This window comes from Cebus imitator, unplaced genomic scaffold (genome assembly GCF_001604975.1).
Source record: "Cebus imitator isolate Cc_AM_T3 unplaced genomic scaffold, Cebus_imitator-1.0 Scaffold81, whole genome shotgun sequence".
NCBI classification, from domain to species: domain Eukaryota; kingdom Metazoa; phylum Chordata; class Mammalia; order Primates; family Cebidae; genus Cebus; species Cebus imitator.
Genome location: NW_016107396.1, coordinates 4,477,997 through 4,503,073, shown reverse-complemented (window position 1 = coordinate 4,503,073; position 25,077 = coordinate 4,477,997). Strand labels below are relative to the sequence as shown.

Below are 25,077 nucleotides of genomic sequence, written 5' to 3'. Positions count from 1 at the left end.
GACTGATGCAATTGTATATCATGTGTCACTCCCAGGTGCTCACCTTAGGGACTCAATTACATAAACCCAGCAATTTCCTACACAGCTTCAAGTCCATTAAAATATCATCATTCTATTGAATTTTAAATTGTGAAAATGTCTATCCTCAACATTTGTTTTCCCTCTATCTCTGTCTGCCAATAAATAAATAAATAACAATAAGTTTTAGGAAAGAAAATCTTTCAAATAGAACAGCATGAGGCATGAAAGGCCAGGTTGTTTTCTCACATATGGAACTGCTGGTCGTTTCTAATGCCCTGTTGCGTGTTCCTCTTCAATATTCATTTGGGATCAGCGGCAGTGTTCAAAAACAACTGTGTCCAAAATGGGAAAAGGAGGGGCAACTAGGGAAACAGAAAGCAGCCTTCTGAAATGGCTCAGCAGCCAGTCATCACCAGGCTGTCTTTTGTTTAGGTTCTGTCAGATATACCACAGGTGCCCTATTACTTTGTAATCAGAGGATTGTTACTTGTTATTTACCATTTGACTTGAAAATCCTGAAAAGTTTATAAGGGTTTATTAGCCTGCTGTGGAACATGCATTCTGTTTATCCTGCAGCAAATTTAATCTCTTGAAGTGTGCCACCACTGAACAAGGAAGACAGAACAATGCCTGAGCATTACTGGGGGTGGAGTCCCGGCAGCCGCACACCCACCTTTTCAAATCCTTTTACTCTCAGTTGCTGTTGTGGGTTTTCCAGAGGAAGGCTCAAGTAGAAACAGTTACTAGGAAACAGGAACCCTGTGAAATGGACCTGGCGTGTGGCCTCAGCCCTACAGTAGGCCTAAAACTGTGCACACTGTTGAGAACAGAACACCCGCTACACGTCAATTTTCTTTTTCTTTCTTTCTTTCTTTCTGTCTTTTTGTTTTTTCCTTAACAGATGCTACTGAGTATTTATAAAAATTTGACTCCAGCTTGTTGTCAAAGCAGGGAAAAAGCAAATATTGGAGGAAGCTCACCTTCTCCACACTGCTCATCGCCTGGAAATAGATGTTGTATCCTTTTCGTGGAGCCAAAGGAGGGTTCCAAAAGCCTTGGTAGGTCCTATTGTCACCCACAGTGAATGGGGCAGGCTCAGGCAGGTTTCCCGGGGGCAGCTCTGCAGCAAAGTAATAGGGTGCACCTCCACTCATGGCATTTTGGTATGTGACAGGAACCTGGTAGCATTCCATGGCTCCAGCTTCTCTCTTGGTTCGGTGTGGGTGCAGCTCTTCCACAACAATCTGATAAGCACTTTGGGGAAAAGAAAAAAAAAAACCACACATATACACACACATTTAGAGATTTGAGATACTTTTTTTTTTTTTTCCAAAGGAACAAGGAGTTTAAGGGGTTGAATATTGACACGCCACATTTAAAAATATTTTAAAGTCAGTCTTAACCAGCTACACTCTTGGTTTCAGCTATTTCGCAATAAAATAGAATTTTCACATAGATGCTGCTCTCCCTAACATCACTATAGTTACAAGGAAACTGAAAAAAAGTAAGAACAATCACTTTAGGGCTTTCAACTTTCTTTAATGTTGAGGAATAAGCCACACCTTAATAAGGATTCTGACATTAACCAGAGACATATCATAGATTCAGTTCTTTGTCTGATATTTTTAAATGTTTAAAGTTAACATTTTCCCTGGAAATGATATTATGGAAAGTCCAGCTCCAAGATCTAACAGAATGACTGCCTCAGGGCGGTGCTAGAAGCACCCATTTGTGGTTGTCACAGCCTTAGAGACAGAATGTACTGACAGGCTTCTCCACCTCTTGACCTTGCCACGGCATCTATGTTGGCTCAGAGCTATGTAGATCTAAAATACAAGTGACATGCGGCAATACGGGCACAGATGGACAGAAATCTGTCCTCACAACCGAAATAGACCGCCTCCTTCTTCTGGAGTTGTTAATAATAAAATGTTACAAATTGTAGAAACAGATGGCATTTGGCCTATTAAAGCTCTAACCTAAACCTTCTGATATCTTTAAGTCTTAAAACTTTTCTATAATTGCAATTACTTTACAGAGAAGAGAAAAAAAAAGAAAGAAAAACAAGAGAAAGGCAAATATAAAATAAAGATCTCCCTGATCTCTAATAATATTTTTTTAACAACTCCTGAAACTGGTATATTAATAATATTCTTCCTTAGTAGAAAATTCTTTAGGTCAAAATTTTTTCAGATAACATATTACCCGAAAAGCTGATACTATTATTATAATGTATTTTATATATTATGAATATATTTTAAAATGTTTTAAAATTCCTAAAAATTCTGGAAAAATATATGTAATATCTTATGTAAGTTGAACATAAATTGTGTGTAGGGCTGCATGTTGATATTCAATGAATCTCCAGGAGGAATAGAATATATTCTTTAAAAGACTTCCATGAAAAAGAAAAGAAGTGGATAAGTAGAGGGGAATGGGGAGGAGAGGGTGAGGGAGAGAGGGAGAAAGAGAGATTGAGATTGATAGAGAGATACACTGAACATGCGCCTATGAAAATTAAAACAGTTTGGACTCTGGTATGAAATTCCAATTTGATATAAACTTTTATACCTACGAATTAAAAGATCTTCACAGATTAAACAATAGGACATCAAAAGAAAGAAATATAATTTAATTGATAAATTAAAGATTTTCTTTTCTTCCTAATTATTCAAGCTCCCATTTTCCATTAAAATATTGCTAATAAATTGGTAGGTTGGTATTCATCTCCTTTCCTCTAAAGAGAGAACAGAAGTTGTATTAATGTCAGAAATTGAAATTTGAGCAAGCAAGGCAGAAGTCTATGTTATTTCAAATTATGTGTGCTGCATCATACCCTATACCTTTGCCAAGTTGGGTTGCTAAGCTTCTAAGAATGCTACTGACAAGATGCATGTTCTCTGAGGCATCCATGGAGCAGGCATTTGTCAATTTTAAGATACAGAAAATACATAAGCATAGCCCTGGAGAAAGAAGAGAATGATCATAGCTGACATATGCTATGTTTTATTTTAAATTTATAGTTCATATTTGTATATTATACATTTGCATGTCCTGTGGATACATTCACATATGCATATAAACTCTCTCGTACATGCTCTCCAAACAAATGTAACCTTATATCCTTGCTCTAAAGATTAATAATGATAATTACCTATCCTTGTTAATCATGAATCTAATCCTTAAAAATAGATTTCTCATTAGTTATCCCATACCTCTAGAAAAAAACAGAAAATCTAGTGAACATTCAATCTTAACTAATTCTATTACATTGACAGAGATTCTACATTACGAATTAAGGATACTTCATGCAAGACAGCTTGTCTATCCAGATCTATTAGGAGTAAAGTAAATTGCCAGTGTGGGAGAAGAGTGAAGGAAGAAAAGGTGCAAAAGCCTCCTTGGGAAAGAACTTTAAGTATGGTCCCACAGGAAAAAAAAAAAACTTACACCTTGGTTGAACATTCAGATTTGGCCCTAGTCCCAATTAAATGAAAGATAAATTATTTCAATGTTATACATAATGCAATAAATACAAGTGACATGCTTGTTTCATAAAGAATAAGAAGACTATTTCCACATATATACAAATATAAATTACAGTGCCATGCACTTTAATCTTATATATCTTTTCTTTACCAATATTATTCATTTATTCTTTGAATGGTTATTGCAGAAATGAAGTATTACATTTTTGTTACTATTGAAACCGAGGCAAAGAGAAATTGAGCTCCCATTAAAACTTACACCAGGAGCCTCACTTTGTTCTTTCTCTATTTTATACTATAGTGTTACCAACTGAATATTTGTGTCCCCCCCAAAATTCACATTAAAACCTGAATTTTCAATGTGATACTTTTTGAAGATAGGGCCTATGGAAAATAATTAAGTTTAGATGAGGGGCCCTCACCAAGAACCAAATTTGAGAGAACCTGGATCTTGGGATTCCCAGGGTCCAGAGCTGTGAGAAATATTTCTTGTTTAAGCCACCTAGTATTTTGTAATAGCAGCCTGAGCAGACTAAGACACAAAAAGACTTCTGAGAAGTGGTTTCCAAGCATACTTTCTACAACAGTCTTTGTGCAATGAGTGACATTAGATGGAAAGCTAGTTGGAGATAGCCTGATCACCACCCTCTAAACTCCTCCCACTCACCACCCATACCTGGAGAAATGTCTTCATGAAATAACATTCACTTCAGTTTCTAGATATTATTTAACCTCAAATATGCTTAACTCCAAAAGCTGAAACAATAGCCCTTATATTTTCACATATTATACTTACTTAAATGTCCATTATCCTATTTGAAACCATACTTAAACACGTTATTCAAGCTTGAATATGTGGTTTCAAATAGGATAATGTGCATTTATGTAAGTGTTTGTGAAATAAATACATTGCTTTTGCCTTTTCTCTTGATATTTTTGCTTAGGACATATCCAAGATATTCTTTTTCTTTCTCCATTAAAGTACATTTTTCAACTGAAAAAAACAGTAAGAATTTTCCCAATTGTCTTTCTTCCTGTGACACTGTATCCATTCATTCATTTTTATTCAACAATTATATACTTAAGAGCTATTATGCAGGCTCTAAGGATAGAAAGGTTAAAAAAAAAGCCCCAGCTTTCATGGACCTTATATTCATTTTTCTTTATTGAAATTTCTAGTGTTTTACCATTGTTAGAATGCTTTCTGCCCCTCTCAAGTTTGATACAGTTTAAAACAACAACAAAACTAAAATATATACTTTCTTTTAAACTTTGTCCACTTAGGAACCTGTGACTGTCCGTTGTAAGCATTTAAAGTGACTCAGACAGCTACCCAGTAGATCTTCAGAGTCTTTTAAGGTCATCTCTCATATTCCCTTTTGCTTTTACACCCAAACCAAACTGAAATTGTACTACTAGTAATAAACATCACCCAGAAATACCCCTTTCAGTTTATAATCTTGATACACACCTGTCTGCTGTATTGCTATCCTTCCTTTCAGGACCTCCACTGCATGCTACCTTTTCAGGATGGTGAAAATATGAAAACTATTTTTCCTTGTACTGGGTATCGCTCAAAATCCTCTAGTGGCATTTTACTCTCCTTAGTTGGGCTCAGTCTTTAGTCAGTATCTTTCCAGATGCCTCACTTTGTGCATCTATTTCTGCCTTTTTTCATGTGCACTAAAGAGGCATTTGTAGAACTAATACAGAGATCAAGTGTAATCGTGGTGAGTCTTTAAGAAACATTTACATTTAGTGAAAAGCAACTATAAAAATAACAAAAAGTCATAAGATAATCCATGTTTAAAAGAAACTACCTTTCCTTCATTGTTCAATCTGAGAGGTTGTTCTCTAACCACATTTCCACTTTTTAAATGTTTCTGTCCTTGTTATTGTCTTATTTATCAATACAAATTAATTAAAGGACAGAAATAAGAAATGAGAAATTACATTATAAGTGAGTTGACTAATTACATGAAATGGGCTTGTGCTTCCTTCATTCTTCTGGTTATCTAATTACCTAATGATACTACACTCTAGCTAGATCTAAATATTATGTGAGCTCAGTACTTTAGTAATTAAAAAATCCCAAAGTAATCTTAATGTTTTTAATCACTCTATCCATATTTCACATATTCCCCATTCCTTTTAATAAACTTCAAAAATATTTCTGTAAGTAGGTTAAATCAATATATTGGTATCATGAATCTTCATTCAATATACAAAATGTGACTTTCTTATTTTTTTTAAAAATTAAAATGACATATTTCATATTATATGGATGTTTCTAGACTTATGATGGGGTTATGTCCCAATAAACCCATTAAAGTTGAAAATATTGTAAATTGAAATTCATATAATACACAACCTACTGAACATTATCGCTTAGCCTAGCCTACCATAAATGTGCCAGAACACTTAATTTAGCTTATAGTCGGCAAAATCAGCTAATACAAAACCTATTTTATAATAAAGTGTTTAATATCTCATGTATTACATATAGCTATCACAGGATAATATCAATATTCAAAATTTGAAGTACATTCAAATTTCAATGGTTTCGAACTATCATTTTAAAAACATATAGGGTGAACCACCAAAAGTTGAGGATCATTTGTAATCTAATTTAATTAAACATTGGTATGCAGTCACGTTTTTGTTTTTAGAGAGACCAAATAATGTCTTCTCATCATATAATTTTCCCTTAGTTGTAAGACTGTAAAAAAATGCATAAGGGGATCTTGCCATTAACTTAAAAAGAAACTATGTGATGCATAAGGTAGATAGTATTCTTAATTCAATGCTTAAAAAGGTTGGGGCTGAACCCAAAATTACCTATAATAGCCTGCCATAGATTTTTTTTAAAATCCATTGCTAAGTAAATACTTTGTGAACATGGTTATAGTTTTAGCTTGCACAACTTCTTGGTGACAGCAAAATAACAAGTTATACAGTGGTATATAAACAACCTTAAATTTAATCTAAAATGTCTTCATAAGGTTTTAGGAGAAATTCTCTAGCTCCAATATTTTACTATTTATCTATAAACAATCTTCCCAATGTCCCAAAGCCATAGCTGCTTGTACTGCCAATATTTTAGTTCTCCAGGGGGTAAAGATTTAATTATCGCCCCTGGTTATCTTTCCAAGCCTGTTCTTTACCTTTACACTCCTGAAACACATAAGCCAGTTCTCTCATGACTAACCTCCCTGTAAAAGGAACTAATAGTTACCAAATGAACACAGCTCAAAATCCTGGAATTAACTGTAATAATTCCTATCTTTAACCAGGTTCTATCTCCCTATGATTTTTCTTAATAATGCCTTTTAATATACTATTTCTCTCTATCCTGATTTCTTCCATTCCTTCATAAGTCAAAGTTTTTACACTGGGGTTGATAAATGATCACATTCCTTAGCTTACATCTCCATTCTTATTTTATCTCCTGATATTTATTTTCCATTTGAAGTTGGTATGATCATTTTTACCCAAATATACTAAACATACAGTCAAGAATTTCTTTCTTTCTTGTCTAGGTTTTCTACTTCTGCCATGAAGCCTTTTTGAGCTATCTCATTCTTCAGAAATCTGTCTTCTAAAGACAATGGAGTAATTTTTGAGGTGAAGATGATTGAAGGATGACATTGCAGTAGAGTCATAATCACAGGAACATATGTTTAATACAGTTCTTCACCCACTGACAACAATTATAATGTCAAAGATCCACTGACCATAACTATAGTGGTATCCTCGAAAACTCTGGGGTTGAAAAACAAAGGCCCAGCATTGCTGTCTTATAATATTTATTGCTTATATGATACATCAGTATATGACCATGGCACGTTACAGGTACCAACATGGTACATTATAAATAATATTTGATATTATACTGTTATAAATAATTTTTCAGGTATATGTCTTTCTTTAGCAGATTATAAGTTTACTACAGAATGTGGCTATTATATTTTTAGCTCCAGTTCATTTGTTCACCAAATGTTTATTGAGTATCTGTTACATGTCATGCATAACATTATTTTAAGTACTGAAGTTAAAATAATGAAAATAGTAGTGAAAGTCTCTGCTCTCATGAAGTTTACATTCTAGTAAATATAAATACAAATAAAATAAATTCAGAAAACCAACACACATCAAGAAGGGGTAAGTGCTCTAAAGAAAGTTAAAGCAGGCAGAGGGAAATAGGGAATGATGAGAATGCAGAGTGCTATTTCATATGGGTTGGTCAAGAAATCCCTACGATAAAGTAGTCATTGGGCAGAAATCTGAAGAAAGAGAAGATTTACACTACATAGGTACATGTATTACCTTCTCCTGCACAACATATTACTCTAAAATTCTGTAGCTCAAAGCAACAATCATTTATTATTTCACAGCTTCAGTGGGTCAGGAATTCCAGAGTAGCTAGGCTAAGATGGCTCTGGCTCCGGGCTTCTCATGAGGTCACAATCAAGCTGTGGGCTGGGACTATGGTAATCTAGAGGCCGGAAAGAAGATTTAACAAGAAGGGCATACCTCCTCCTATTTTCTGTTAGAAAAATTCTGCCAATTCTACCTACTATGATTCTAGAGAATAAAAATAAAATTAAAGTAACATCTATTTGATCTAACTTGGACCATACGACCTTTATGCCCATAAAATAGGGCAAAAAGATTATTTTCATCTCTGGTTAAATTTCAAGACAGTTTTATTTGGAATAAAGTACACTCTAGGTCAGGATAATGGTTAAAAAAAATCAGAACTATTTGGTATCTTTAAACTTATGTGATGAAACAGACTATTCTGCAGGTGGATAAGGATAGCAGCCCCAAATTTTAAAGCTGTATATATGTAACCAAGTGACCCAAGGAACACATACAACCCTAACATACCTTTGCCTGTTAAGCTATCGGTGTACTTAGAACATCAATTTCTTTTCTTAATTTAACTGTGGAAGTCATGGTGGTTTTGACTTTATTTCATGACTATATTTTAATTATCAAACTAAATATTTGGTGCTTAATGTTTTGAAATGCAAATTAGATGTTCTCCACAAAACAAAGTAACCCTAGAATGGGTAGCTTCCTGCAGCTGAAAATGGGTACAATTTCTATTTGGAAAATGCTGAAATAAAATACATATTCATTTATTAACTTTATAATAAACAGCCTCACTACAGAGGAACTATTTTGTGTTTTTACAATATGCTGCTGTTATTCTCATTCTTTCAAAACACAGCTACATTGTGTCAATCTTCTAATAAATGGGACATTCTATGCATTATAATTTGTAATTATATTTCCTCAGGTTAGAATTTTAATTCATTTATAAAGAAATCTTTTACAAAAAAAAAAAAGAAAAGGAATTATGTATTCTAGGGAATTGATTCTAAATGTAGAAAATATTCATTTTGAATCACAGTAATGATTGTCAAGTGATGACAGTTGTACTGATAGATCTCAAAAAGTTGGTAAGGAGATTCAAAGTTCTACTTAAGTCAGGCAACAATGTTCAGTTTTTAGAATGATTATAAAATCAAAAATTAGTTTTGTCAAAGAACCACACTTGCCAGCACTGTATCGCACATGTTCTACATTAGCATAGGGAAGCAGTAATGGGTAACAGAAGGACAACGTGATTGGTGAAACTTAGCACTGCATTATGCAGAATGGGATTTTTCACTGTGGTCATTACTTCTTATGTAAACACCACGATCGCTTAGAGATTAAAACTTGGTAAAAATATTGGTGAGGTAGGCAAAATATACAAAATAACTCCTCTTTTCATAGATACAACATTACTTTTTTTGATTTGGGTAACAATACTAGAAATATTTGCTATCATTTAATAACCTCAAAAAACAAAACCTTGAATTTTGAGATGTCTTTTTGCTCTGCTACCACTTCAAAAATAAAAGCCACCATCTTCTCTCACCTAAAGTCTCCACTCAAACTCTCTTCCCACTAAGCTTTACACATCCTACTGATCTAAAACCTTATGTAGGAGGCAGAGCCTTGCCTGAATTTCCATTGCTACTTTCATAATATGGCCCTAAGCACTTCTCACGTGGACTACTTCAGCCTTCTGGATTATCCCCAGTCCATTCTCTGTGTTTCTAACAAAGTGATCTTTCTAAAAATGTTAAACTGCTCATGGTAATTTCTGCTCACAGTCCTTCTATGCCCACCTTCAGTTTTGGGGCTGGCACTAAACTGCCTCTCCCTTTGCTCCCTGTTCATCATTCCAATTTCAGCTGCTGTCAATTCTCCAACAGACCCTTCACTCTTAAGAAGCTAAGCTATTTGCAATTTGTAAATGCACCATTGTATGTCACATAGCCCATCATTTGCATTGCAATCATTTGAAAGGCCCCGTGTCCCTTCTCTTCTGAGCAACTTCCCCTGTCTAGTGAAAGTAACCCTTGGCCATGCTCATTTCTACCTCTCCTTACAAATTCAGCTTTAGCACATTTTCTAGCTGCTATCATTGCACTTATCATACAGCATTGTTACCAGTCATTAATTTAGGACTCTACTGCTCGCATGGGTGCACATCCTAATCGACTTATGTAGATTTCTATTTCAAGTATGCCGCTCAGCTCCTGGCACATACAGAATGTTATTGAATCAAAAAATTTATAGAAACCATTGGCAATTTTAGCATTCCTAATAAAACTAAACATGTAAACTCTGTATAACAAGATTCCTAGTTGCTATGACAGAGGATTGTAGAACTGGAGTTTGTATGATACAAGGAAGACCAGGCAGAAAGAATACATATTTCCATTGGAGGTGGGATGAATAGATGGTGAAATGCAAAATGGCAGAGGCTAATAATGCTATAATTAGGCAAGGACAGAACCCAGAATTTAGGGTCTATGACAGCCAGTAGGATAACTTCTGGATACTCTCAGAAGATAGTTGGATAATATGTAGTTTTGGTTTATGTGAGAAGGTGAAGGTGGTGACGGGGGAAGGGTCACAGAGTAGAATAGCATCAAGCATTAGCAGAGAAGAGATTTTGGTAGACTGACATGAACAAAGAAAAAATTGAGTGGAAAGTAAAATTTCCACTTAAGTACATTTGAAGTGAGGGATGGGAATCCAATCAAGATTTGAGATACCAGACATAAATTCAATGCTAGGAAAATTAATTACATCAAATTGAATCCTCACTTTAAAAAAATTAGGGCACTGAATCAGATAAGCCTCACGATAAGGCTACAGTTGCTGGTAGGAGACTGATGGTAGGAATGTAGTCAGAAGAAAGAAAGACAGTACTACCTGACTGAAGGATCCAGATTACTTGACTAGACCAGTTTAGTCCCACCACCTGGCACCCACCTGTAGGTGATCTGGGCAAGTCATTACAAAAAACTTAAGATGAACTCAGTGGGATAAGCATATCAGTTAGAAAACATACATATATATATATATATGTATGTATTATATATATATATTTTTTTTTCTGATAGTAACGTTAAATTCCAAAAAATCTGTTATTTGTTTATATTATTATTGGATTATTTCTTCTTGTAATATTCCAGGATTTAAATTTATTTTTCTGATCATGAATCTCCAACAATGTATAATTTGAAGTTTTCAGCTACTGGCTCAATTCTAGAAAAGGTCAAAAATCTTGCCAACAAATGCAGAGAGGAGTGTTTCTAATTGGGTCACTAGAAATTCTGTAATATATTGAGTTAATAAAAGTCTTGAACTTTTGTTACAAGGCTGCAGGCACCTATGACAGTTTATGACAAACCTGGGCAAAGGTTCTGTGTTTTGTTGTGGTCATTTTATGTTTGATTTACAATACCTTACACAGTGCCTGGCATAATAAATGATCAATGAATGTTTGTGGAAAAAATTGATTAAATGAATAAAGAGTTAATGTAAGTTATGTTATATAGTACAATTATGGAAAATTAATAAAAATATGCTGTGTTTGCAACTTATGCAAAATAAAGCTGAATTCACCCAAAAATCTAACTCTTATAAATGCAAGTAGCTTGTAACTGCTTTAAGCACCAGTAACAGAACTGAACACCTAAAAAGTAAATTTTATCACAGGTAGGAACATGTGAATGACCCTGATTACTTGTCAATAGAAAAAGATGTTGAGTGCAGGCATTTTCCTTTTCTACTTTGGATCAGCAATCAGATTCACCTACAGATCATTGATTCATGAATAGCACTATATACTTACTTTGAATTTTCAAGTAGCCAGTGTTTCATAAGTATTTATATTACAAGTACAACCTTAGCCATCTCTTTTTCTTTGGTACAGTGTTCTTACAATTTTTAGCCAGACAAGACTCAGGAGTTTCCTTTATGACTTGTATTCTTTTACCAATACATTTTTTAAATTAAGAAAAAAACACTTCCTCATTTCTAGTGATATAGGATTATTTTTGGTTACTTGAATGGCTAATATGTGTTTATGAAGTCAAATGTATTCCTTTTACACAAAGAACAAACATTAATTTTTAAGTGACAATGTAAACAACTTGGTATAACCCAATTATGAAGTGTCTACATGAATTTCTGCGCCTTCATTTATTTCTCATTAAAAGTTTGATAACAAAATGTCCACAAAATGACATGTTTCAAATGGAAACCTCTTTAAGTTTTGGATATTCATCTAATTACAAATGTGCAGAAGTTAAAATGGTTGAAACAATTAGACTCAGTTCCTAAAAACAACATGGCTCAATTTTTTGAAAGATAGAGATGTTAGATAATATGAAAGACTTTGCTATTGAAAAGATAAAGAAAATGGCAAATTGAACTTTCATATTTACCATGGAATACTTGATAAGGAACAATTCGGAAATTAAATGGTCCCACAAGGTTCATGTGTTATAACTATTCTGCTTTTATTTCCACAAAGCTTCCTATTTTTCAATCATTCATATGAAATTATTCATAACTGATTTATAACATTGAATAGGAGTTATTTTCTCATCCTATTTCTGACAAATATCTTCAAAGCTCTTATAATAAAGATACCAAGAGAGAAAGTGAAATGAAATGGTAATACAGCAGGGGGAAAGGGCAAGGCTTTTAAGTTGAACAGCACAGACAGGTGAATGGTTTAGTGTATGAACATCTCAAAAATGTCCTTAGAATTTTGCTTTTAACTACAGGTTATCTGCAGGCTTTGTCGAGATGAAAAACTAACAAACCAAAGCGAACCAAACCAAACTAAACTAAACACAAATAAAACTTTCCTGACAGAAATTCTCCAATGAATGTCTCTTAGAAATGTACCACTTTATTAGCTGCTAAGCAACCTTGAGAAAACACTTCTCCTTCTGGCTCCTTTTTCTTTAACTCTTACAGTAAAAGAAAAATTACCCCCTGCCCCACCTACCCAGTTTCTTATATCTCAGTTTTAGTTACCTGTGTTTCGACTACCTACAGTTAATCACCTACAGTTAACTGGTCCAAAAATAGGTAAGTACAGTAAAATATGATTTTTGAGAGAGAAACCACAATCATGTAACTTTTATTACAGTATATAGTTGTTCTATTTTATTATTAGTTATTGATGGTTGTGAATCTCTTACTGTGCCTAATTTATAAATTAAACTTTATCATAGGTTTGCATATATATATTAAAAAAAAAACATAGTACAATCTGTATAGGGTTTGTTATTTCCTCTGGTTTTAGGCATACTTGTGTGTCTCGAGAAGTATATCCCTGTGGATTAAGCAGAAATATTGTAGTTTTCTTCTCTTACCTGATAGGAGCACCTTTGGCTTGTGCTGGTCTCAACAATACAGTTATTGTGGTAGCAGTTTCATTGAGAGAGGCATCAATTCCTTCATAGTCAGGTAAAGTGGGAGCTGATGAGTGATTAATGAGACAAAAAAAAGTTCAATTAATTTACAGTAATATATCATAGGTCAAAATGAATAGATGATCTTTAGTTAGGAAAAATAAGCAATTCACCTAATTATCTACAATGGACTTTGTTTTATAGCATAACATCTGCCAATGAATTTTAACTCTGGGAACCTAAAACATCAAAAGCTAGAAAACCAAGATTTGTTGTGGAAATTTAAATAATAATCTGGCAATTTATGACACATATTCCAAATATTTTGTGAAGATGCTTTCCTTTTAGTTTCCTGAGACCTTCAAGTGAATAATGATGGGAAGGAAGGAAGGTAGTAACTGAGAAGACTGGGCAGTAGTGATTATGGAGTCACATATGGGATCAGGAGCTAAGAACAGCAGGGACTGAGGTCAAGGGCTGCCTGATGAGATAGTGCCATTTAAGATTTTATGGTGTTGAAAGACCCAGTATTCTTATCCTAATTTTTTCACAACTGTAGTCACAAGAGAAACATATCAAGAAGTGTGGTGAATAAGAACGGAAATCTTGGATTTTGTTCATCAGGGACATTAGTTGCCAGATTCTTGAAAAGAATGAATGTATAAATTTTTAAAATATTTGATAATGCTTAACTGGGGACTGGGATCTTGAGTGGGAGAAAGAGTTATCTCAAATGGCTTTAGATGACTCCCATGTAGAAAGATGTTTAAAGAGTATACACTCAATGACATGTTCATTATCTCTATCCATTTGTTGGACATTTACTGAATAACTACTACCTGCCAAGTTTTATGAGAAATGCTATGACTATAAAAACAAAGCATGGTCTCTGATATTTATAGAATTAAAGGTAGGAATTTACACTTTATGAAAAGTGAGAGTCTTAGAAACAAAAAATTATAGCCAAATGTTAGTAGCCAAAAGCTGAAGACCATTTGCCAAAACAGTGGTTGCCAAACTTGTAAGATGAGAAGCATCTGGAGGGCTTCCTAACACACAGATTACAGCCCCTCTCCCCTAGAGTTTCTGATTCAGTAGGTCTGGGGAGGGGCATGATAATGTGCATTTCTAGACAGTTCCCAGATGATACTGATGACGATGGTCTCGGGGTCACACTTTTTACATTAGTATTGGCAGTGGGATGATGAAACCAGAAGGCTCGGGGCGTCTACTGATGTTTAAGCCAAATATTAAAAAAAAGGATAAAACCTCATCAGGAAAAGAAAAGACGAACTAGAATTCTGAGAGAGGAAACAATATTTGAAGGGAACAAAATATCAAAGGATGTGTGTTTTAACAGCTGTAAGCCATTTACTGTGCTGCAAACTTTGGGTTACTGGGGAGAAGTGGAGGATGGGAGGAGTCATGCAAAGAAGGACCCTGAATGCCAACACCAAGTGGATACTTAGACTTCATCCTGCTGATTATAAGATGCGAGGTTTTGAAAATATTTAAGATGGAAACATCTGTGGTAGAAAGATAGATATAGAAATACAGTGAAGAGGCTGGGCATGGTGGCACACACCTATAATCCCACCACTTTGGGAGGCCAAGGTGGGCGGCTCACGAGGTCAGGAGATTAAGACCATCCTGGCCAACATAGTGAAACCACATCTCTCTTAAAAAAACACAAAAATTAGCTGGGCGTGGTGGTGCAGGCCTGTAGTCCCAGCTACTCAGGAGGCTAAGGCAGGACAATTGATTGAACCCAGGAGGCAGAGATTGCAGTGAACCAAGATTGCGCCACTGCACTCCAGCCTGGTGACAGAGTCGGACTCTGACTAAAAAACAAAACAAAACAAAAAACAGTAAAAAGAGTAAAGATGAGTAAGTCTGAAGGTAGGGATACCAGTTAGAAAGATATTTCAATAATTTGTTTTTTTCTTCCATCTTCCACATGGAAGAAAAAGAGCAGTGACATTAGAAGGAACTAATTATTATCTGAGAGTTTTTAGGAAGCAGAAACAACAAATATTAATTCAATACATGCACAATATGTAGTTGAATGTGTGTACATTTGTGTATGTGTATGTATGTGTGTATATAAATAACTCCCCTAACCATTATGTTTCCAGTAACTTGATTTCACTGTTATTTAAATTATTTTTTAAAATGCTGAGGAATGTAATTACTGGCCTCAGGGAATCAATTTAACAATAAATTATCTGAAAAGTTCAAGTAATGCTGAGAACCACACTACCCATAAATTTTATTAATCTTAGATGTGATTAATAATTGTTCTCAACATAAAGTGATTGCAACCAAGTTTTTAAAGTACAATCAAGTACTCATTGCACTTAGGTTAATATAAGTGAAACTGAAGTGAAGTAATTAAAAGAAAAAACTAGATGGAAGTTCTGGTTCTTTCCATATACTTTCCGTTCAACACACAGTATCTGAGCGTTGACACACACACACACACACACACACACACACACACACACTTATGGCTCTCAAAAATTTACTTTTGTTCAATGTTCTCAGTTTTATAAGTTTATGTAAATTTTGTAGCTGTCTCTCCTGAAAGCTCTTACTCAATTATAGCACTACTGCTAATTCCAGAGGGTAGAAAACCTGTCTCAGTACATCACAAAACATCACAAAGTCTTATTTTCTGGTGAAGTGATTCAATAAATATTTTAAATCATGATTTGTAATTGTTCTCAGGAAAGAAAATTACAATTTTAAAACATTATTATTTTATAATATAATACATAATACTTTAAAATAACTTTTTATTGGAATATTAAGATAAATGCTACTCCAAGGAATTACAGCTCATAATGGAATAGCTAATTTTATTTACGATATAAATTTTTAAAGTCTGTATTATATTGAACACATTTGCAAATAACATTTTTGACTCAAATTTGGAGAGTACATATCTTCCTTTTGATTCAAATGGTATAGATTCAGAAAAATGAAAGACATTTTTATGGGTATTAATGCTGTATCATTACTATATGCCATGTAGAACTACAATAAAAATGAATACAAATCAACAAAAAGAGTTTACAAAGTCAAAATTAGTGCTTTATTATATTGTGTGGCTGACCTTTAAATAATTTTTGTTTCAAATTTAATTCTTCAGCTACATATACAGTATAAATTTATTTTAGTAAGAAAAGACATTATATTAACTTTAGTAGATTTAGGGCATATTACAATGCTAATTCCTTGCAAAATTTAATCAGGTTTAACTGATGATCTGACTGAAGGAGAAATAAGATCTGTAAAAAATCCAGTCAAATACAAACTATGACTGTGAATGCAATGGAATGTAAAATTTATCAACCTAAAATTCTCCTGCATGTTCCCATTCTGAAACTTATATGTATTTATGTAAGATTTCTAAGAGGGAAAGAAAAGCCCATATTTGTTAAAAATTATCATAATGTCAGGGAAAAAGAAACAGAAACAAGGTGTGTAGTACTATAGTACTAGGGAAAGGAACTTCTACCATTCTTTTGATAACATTCATTTATGGTAAAGGCCTGACACAATAATTATCAACTCCTCAAAAGTATCATAAGATCGGTTAGCATTTGTAATGAATTTTGAAAGATTTCTAATAAAGTATAATTTTTTTAAGACCACTGTCAATCAAAAGTGACTATTCGAGATGTGTTTTGGTTTGGACATATAATGCATATTCAAATAATTCTTTAAAGTTCCTTCAATTATGCATAACTATATTAAAGCTTCAGTAAGCAAGATGAACCACACTTGGTTTATATGTGATTCTCCAGGATGTGCCATTACAAACCAGTGGCATAATCAATCCTTTTTGTACTTTATTCATTTGCATACCTGAGATATTAGTGGTGACATTGATGGCCGTGGCTGGCCCGAAGCCTTTGACTGTACTGGCCTTTATGAAAAACTGGTACGTGGTTCCAGGGTGGAGATGCATAAAGACATGGTGTGTACTGTTCCACAAATTTGATACAGTCTGGGGAGGTCCAGCCACTGGAACTGCAGGATCAAATGATCTTATACTGCTATAGCTGATCTGTTTTAAGAAATACATTTATTACATATCTGGTATCCATCATAAGAAATTGTAAATAAACTCTTTTAAATAAGGTAGTATGCAAGGGCATCCATGTGGAGTCAATGGTAATTTTTTTCTTATTTTCTTTCTCATGTTGATAATGTTATTTCTCTTATTCTGATGTTCTATCTATATATCAATCAATCAATCATCTATTTATCTACGGATACACCTGGATATATATCTGACCAAACCAATATACATCTACTTTTATCCATAAAAATACCACAATAAATTGTGCATACATAAAAAATCGTCTAGCTATAAACTTTAACACATATGAAACACAGAAAGTGTTTAACAAATGTTTATTATTAACATATTCTATACTTTGTTCAAGTTACATAACAAATTTCATGTAAATACTATTCAAATATGTGAACACAGATGCAAGATATAACATTGCACTAGTGACCCCATTTCCGTAATTCACTCTATAGCCATTAGAAATTTAAGCATTTATGCTCTAATCAATGCTGACTATGTAGGAACAGAACTACACAAATTAAATTTGTGTAATTTAAATGATTCTTTCATTTCTTCTATTTAGTTTTTCATATTTGAAAAGATAATGATTTATATTCAAAGTTGAAATGAAGGTCTGGAAAAGTCAGCTTTGTAATCTATTTTGCTTTTTGGATATTATTCCTTAGTCTTAAACAACTGAAATTCAATGACTTCTCCTAAATCACAGTAGAATAAGAGTTTCTTAATTTTATAAAAAGGGAAATGAGGGTTTTTAACATGTGATTATTTATTACTACAACCATCATAAATCTGATAAGGACTATCCTGCTTTCTTAAATCAACAAAATAGCAACAGAAAACATGCATTAACTTTAAGAATTTTAAAATTGTAGATGCCCTACAAAATATTTATTTTGATGCTTAATTTTGGAATCAAAGAATTCGTAAATTAAAACAAAGGAGAATCATGATTTTAATCCCCTAATCCTCACTTACTTCTTTTCCATTATTTCCCTCTAACTTTTCCTTTTTTTCTCCCTTTTATTCCTTCAATCCACATTTCAATTAACTTCCTTGTTCTCCCAATACCTCATATTGAGTGATGATTCCATTTGGATCCAAAGGTTCTTTCCAGTTCAGGAAGATCTTATTTTCAAAGGATGTTCCTTGAAGAGATTTTACTGGTACGGGACCAGGCACTACAAAACACATGAATTTTTTTTTTGTTATGAAAATGCTTACATTAGAAACAGAAAAAGTAAATCAGACAAGCTAGATAAATAGGATTAAAAATAAATATAAAGAAAAATAAATAAAAATGTATCCTTAAAAACAAAATAAATTACATGACTAGTTATCTGATTTTACTTTGATTTATGGGAATTTAAGCAAGTCTATTTAAGCAAGGTTCTAAAGCAGAAAATGTAGAAAGGCAAAGTTATTTATATTCAAAAGAATATTCTATCACCTTAGAGAGCTGCATAAATTAGGTAGTCTAGTTTTCTCTGTTGTATACCTCTAATAACATGAAGATCTTATTTGTAATTTGTTTCAAGAACAGAGCTGTATTTCCCTGAAAGATTTTTTTGAAGATTATGCTAATCCCCTGAAGAGTCTCCATAAACAAAGTTGATAAAATAATGAATTACAATAATAATTAACACTCTTTGGTCTAGAAAGCTGAATCACATAGCAATGAATTGAAATGTCCATTAATAGCCAACCTGACTTTTATAGCTATACTTATTAAATATTCTATAATTTTTAAAAAGGCAGTGTTTATTATTACAGTATTTAAAGAGTTATTACAGATGAATAGGTTCGAATGTCACTGCTTCAGCCTTTTACAGGAAATTCACTTTTTCAAAGCTAAGAATCAAACTGGTTTATAATGTCAGACTTGTTTAGAACTCAACAATCTGCACAACTACTTCTGAAGTGTCCCCAGCTATAACCATATTTAAGAGCCTTCATTTCAGTCCTTATTTGTAAATGTCATATAACTGGCAATACCTAATGGCAACAATGAATGACACACCAGCTTCTATTGCCAAAACACCAGATATAAATCTTTCACTGTTGTGTATTTTCCTTTTATTTATTTTATTTAAATACTTAGCTGCTATTTATTCACATGAATATCCAATTTCTAGTTCTGGTAATGTTTTAAAATATATACTATCTATCCCACTTGGCTCAAAAATGTGTTTCTTTTTGAAAATATCAACTGAATATTGGGCAAGCATAGTTTTTAATTAATATTTTCCCTTAATCTAATGTTTCAGTGAACTTCACACGATATTATCTAGAAATGTAGTTTCAAAGAATATAGCAATTTTGTGAGGATTGAAATAAATTAAAAATCACTGAATCAAAGGAAATGCATTGCATCGTGGCTAGGAGTATCAAGAAATTCTGAATGATATGTCAGGAGAGTAAGCTTTATTTCAGTCTACACAGAGACTATAAATGATATTACGACCTCTGAGGCAGGCAACATAATTTGACACATTAAGAAAAGAAATCCACAGTAAACAGAAAAGATGCCAGCACTAAACTTCAGAAGATATGTTCAACCACTGTCAGCCGAAGACTCAGAGAGAAGTTAACTGAAGGCATCTGGTCCCTCCCTGCTCCACAGTATCATCAAAGCTGTGCAGCTGATCCAGGCAGGGGCCAGTCAGAGCCCCTTTGCACATCTGTGGCAACTACTGAGGCTGCCATGGGCATTGGTTTGTTTTGCAAGAGTACCTGTTGTTCTATTACATACAAGTCACATACACTTATGATTATCTTGAAGGAAATGATATTTCTTCTTCCTTACATATCTCTCATAGAAGGTGGCTAATGGGAGGAGAGGGGAGCAAAATATTCAGTTAATGAGTAAATGTTGATTTGATGGCATTATAATGACAAAAACTGCCTATGTTTACCTAATACAATGTAGCCTACGAATACTATAAAATGGCATGGATTTATTTTATCGAACATTATTCAATAATAGGGATGGTTAATTATACAGATAAAATATTTGTATAATTCTGCATTGAAATAGCGGTAGAATTGGAAAGTACCTTCCCTAGAATTTTTGTATTTCTATGCTCTTACTTTTTTTTCTATTTTGATGATAGAATTCACTGCAAGTACCTATAGGTTGCATTTGTTAAGAGAAAAGTTCGTGGGGAAGTTGTGGACAAGAGAGTGTCATACTATTTGTCGTGTACTTGGATGAGCATAGTAGATGATAGAAGGAACTACACTCAGATGAACTAAAAAACACACACATAAACAGGTGAGGTGAGGTGTGAGCACAAACCAATTATATTCAATCACTTTCTATATTTGAAGGAAGATCCTGTGTACATTATAGACAGAAAATGTCTCTATGTACCTATGATTTGCATAAATGCTATACTGTATAAAGTTACTAAAACCATTATCATGGCAGTCCACAGATCGCAGGGAATGTCACTTCACATTTCCACATCAACAACTTTTAACGGAAAAGGAATGCTGACTTTTCCCCCCTGCTTGAGATTTATATGACAGCTATTCCAGCTACCTTTTTTTGAAAGTCCTTTAAAATATAACTTTCAAAATGGAAAAGAGGGAAAATAAAATATGGGTGGGGCAAGATTATGTTACATTAAGCATTATAGCCTTTAAAATGTAATAAATGTAGGTTTAAAAATATCTTTGTAGTCTCAAAAAATGTCCCCAAACCAGGCTTTTCTGCTGAGCTAACTTCATAATATTGATTTTTATGAATGCTGGAATAAAAAATGAAAATAAAACCTCATACAGAAAATTCTGTTCATGCATTAAAAAATGTATGCAATAAATTAAATATAAATTCTACCTTAGGGTTCTGGTGAGAAATAGTTCTAGCTTTTCTCTCATGATTTATGGATGTCCCTAGAATTCTTTTTATAAAATTATGTCTTTTTATTAGGTGGTTGATAATTTATTTTTTCTATATATATAGGGCAGCAATAATTTAGTAACACTGACTTAATCAGATCATCAAAATCCATCAATCTTTGCAACAATAGATTATGATTTAGGTATTCTTTCCGACCTCAGAAACATTAAGACACAAGTTTCCATGTAGAAAGTGAAACTCATGTGCCAATTTGAAGACTTTGAGTTACTTGTAAATACTTCATGGAAGGGTTTACATATCAATCATTAAATGTTATATATATAACAAAAAGAAAAAATTACCCTCATAGTAGAAGGGATTAGTTTGTGACAATACTTATGAAATAATAATATAAAACTTAATATCATTAAAATAGGTAAAAATTCTTCAAAGCAGAGATTAAAATAAAACTAGGAGTGAAGATAATATTAAAATTAGAATTTACAATATATTGAAAAATAATGTCATTTTATTTTTACAAAACTATTTCAGATAAAATAAATAGCACAGTCATGAGTCTGATCAACATAGGACATAATTTAAAATTCCAAAGCAGTTCATTCCTTGATTATTAGTCTAGTCATATGTATACTGAAAAATGCATTTAAAAATTTAATGCAATATGAAAACGATTATATAAGCCTGGCTGCATTCTTTTGTTTGTGGGAAAGAAGGGCAAACTAACAAACCATATCAAAGAATATCTTCAAAATGAATGGCATTACTAGAGAATGACTGGCTAAAGCAGCACAAAACTCATGTAACTGAGTCTATCATTACCCATTAGGACATGGTTTTTTTTAAGTGCAGGCAATAAAACATGTGAATATATTTTTATAACTGAAAACATGGGCTATAAAGTGCCCAGTGTGACACAGACCTTGTAACATTTATCCCATTTTAAAAGAAAAGATAGAGATTTTTGGAGCTTTTGAATCTCTACTTAGACTTCTCATTTTTATCCTGTTTCTGTGAAACAATTACCCGTAATCATTGTTTCTTGCATAAATATGCGTTGAGTTTTTTGCGTATGGCAGGGGTGAGACACATGGATGTTTGTATGCTTATAAATTAGAAAACGGAGTGTTGATTAAATGTTGTTGCTGCTTCAATTAGGTGCCAGTTCAAACACGATAGCTAAGGTAATCATCTTTGGTTACCTCAAACATGACAGAAGTACATTCATCAAAAATAAGTCTTAGGTTTATACTCAGAAATTTGAGGAACATGAGAATAAGTCCATGTATGATTTTTGAACTATATTCTTTCCTTTAAATATTGAGTTAAATGTCGTTAAAGGGCTCTGTCTTCTCTTGTTACAACAAAAACAGCAAAGCAAATGAGGGTCATTTTTACTTTTCAGAGTAGGAGAGTTTGAAGTTATAAGTATTTATAGAAACCATGGCATATTAACCTATTTTATGGCAAGCTAATAGTAGGTAGGCACCAAAGGACACACCTGACCTAAGGCTCAGAACTTGAGGGAACTTGGGAATACATGGTTATAAAATACATCCTGTTTTCTGAAACCCAAATAAAAATGTAGTCCTACTGTCAAGCTACTTAAGGAGAAGTTTAGAAGGGGGTGGAACCTCAGAGAACACTATATTTAAGCCCTTCATTTAGATGAGAACTGACTCCTAGTTTAGCTTTGCCTCAGTCCACCATATGGCACACCTTTTTTTTCCTACATGCCTTAATTCATAAAAGGAAAATTTCAAAGGAAATATCCTACATCAAAAGAGTGCCTTATTGTTATTATTAGATTATCATTTGTAGATATTTTATATATGTTTTTATTAAATTAGGAAATATATTCTTATTCAAATTATAATATACTATAGTGCTATAACAGGTATGTGCACATTAAAATACTAACATAAATATTTGTTCCTACTATGAAGAAGTAACACACGTTGAAATTAGACAAAGGGCAGTTTAGTTATTTGAATGGCAGCAAGATATATAAAGAGCAGCTAGCTAATGTCTAATAAAGGACATTATATTAAAGATATGAATGCTTGATTTCTTTTATATTTAGACTCACATAAAATCATCTAAAATGAATAGAAAGGGTAAACAATATAAACTGTGTTGTTTTCAAATGTGAGAAAAATAAAAACAGCTACTATTGGTTTATAAAATATTAAAACCTAAAATTTTTTATCAAGTGCATTTTACCAATAGGCAATTGATACAGTGCCATGGATAGTAAACATTATTTTTGAACACTGGATTAAAAAAAAAAACCATTCATTTAAGTTTTTCGTGTAGTTGCCACTTCTGTATCATTGTATAAGAAGAAAGGGCAACAGATGTACATTTCATTTAGTATTTGGATGCTTCTCTGAAGAATATTAGGTTTTTTAAAGGCAAACTTTTTCCAAAGTTAACCTCATTAATAACATTTAGATGATTTCAGAGTCCAATTCAGTATTGAACAATCTTAGGAAAACTGTAAGCAATCACATTAGATTTGTTAGAGAATTCCCCCCTTTTAAAAGTATGAGCGTACCATCTTCATCAGTTTGAATAATTGTCTCTTCACTCTCCTTCCTTCCCTCTGGATTGGTTAGGATCATCTTGAGGCTGACATTTGTATAAGGTGGCAGATGGTTCACAACATGCTGAGGGGCTTTGGGGTCCATGTCCAAACAGTCTGCCTTACTCTCATTGTGACCACGGAAGTAATGGTAGCAGATAGTGACATTGAAAGTGTGGCAACGTGTAATGTTGTAACCCAGGGATTCCCAGTCCACAGCAATCCGTCTTGCCTGTATTTCAGCAATCTTTAATGTCTTTGGGGTTCGCATAGGTTCTGAAAAATAAATCAAAGTTGCAGAGAGCTGTCAATTTTATCATGAATAATCTTGGAAAAATAAAACACAAAGTAAAATATAGAATATGCAAATCTAGAAAATGTGAAAGTCATGTTTTATTTTCATTTGCTTTATTTATTCATGATCCTATTCTTAAAGGTTTTAATCAGGGACTAAGATTTAACAACAGGAAAATAAATGAAATATAAAATGTCAACAACTCACAGTACTCAGGAACCTGGCAGAAAAATAAAAACTGGAAAATGTAGCTACAATGCCTTTATAGTTGTTGCTGTTGTTACTGCCCATTTTTCTGCCTTTCTTTTGTCTTTATAGAGCAAGTGAATTAGCTAATATATAAAAATGGGTAAGAGTCAACACATTCTACTCTGTGATTTATCACGTCACTAAGCTATGCTGTATACTAATTATTCTAATTGTAACACTATAATACAATTTACAAAAAAAGACACAGATATTAATTAACATTAATTATTTCCATAATGATGTTGTTCATCAAAGCAAAAAACAATGGAGAAAAATTACAAGAACATATGTAGATATTCACACTGTCTTCTTTCCTTATTGGTCTCTTTCCGTCTTTTTCTGGAAAACATTCAGGTCTGACAATCCATTCACTGTCACCCAAACCAAACTGGGAGGTGAATTTTCCATTTAACGGGAAAATATTGGCAGAACTAAACACTCCAAAGACTAGAATCCATCCTTCACTGCTTCCCAAGTCTATTCTTTCCTCATTCAAGACTAACTTTAATCATCTAACTTAATCAACCTAATTACTCTATGAAAGTCATGACCATGGCAACATTTACACACCAAAGAAACTAATACAAAACAAAAACTTTAATTCATTGATCTGACAAAAAAAAAAAGTCAAGGCTTTTCTGATGCCCCCTTAACTGACTAAAGATCATCAAACTCTTGCTAAATGGAAATCAGTAGA

The 25,077-nt window shown here is 33.2% G+C and overlaps 1 protein-coding gene across 1 annotated transcript in view; it reads right to left on the bottom strand.

Annotated features, from left to right (window-relative positions):
* The window catches only part of PTPRK (protein tyrosine phosphatase receptor type K), a 574,079-nt gene that overhangs the window by 107,070 nt on the left and 441,932 nt on the right, over positions 1–25,077 (bottom strand). The window contains exons 9-13 of the mRNA XM_017533300.2: positions 23,810–24,112; positions 18,462–18,571; positions 17,162–17,363; positions 13,253–13,358; positions 1,002–1,275 (exon numbers count right to left, since the gene is read on the bottom strand). Of these exons, the coding sequence (XP_017388789.2) occupies positions 1,002–1,275; positions 13,253–13,358; positions 17,162–17,363; positions 18,462–18,571; positions 23,810–24,112 (995 nt within the window). The remainder of the gene's footprint in view (positions 1–1,001; positions 1,276–13,252; positions 13,359–17,161; positions 17,364–18,461; positions 18,572–23,809; positions 24,113–25,077) is intronic.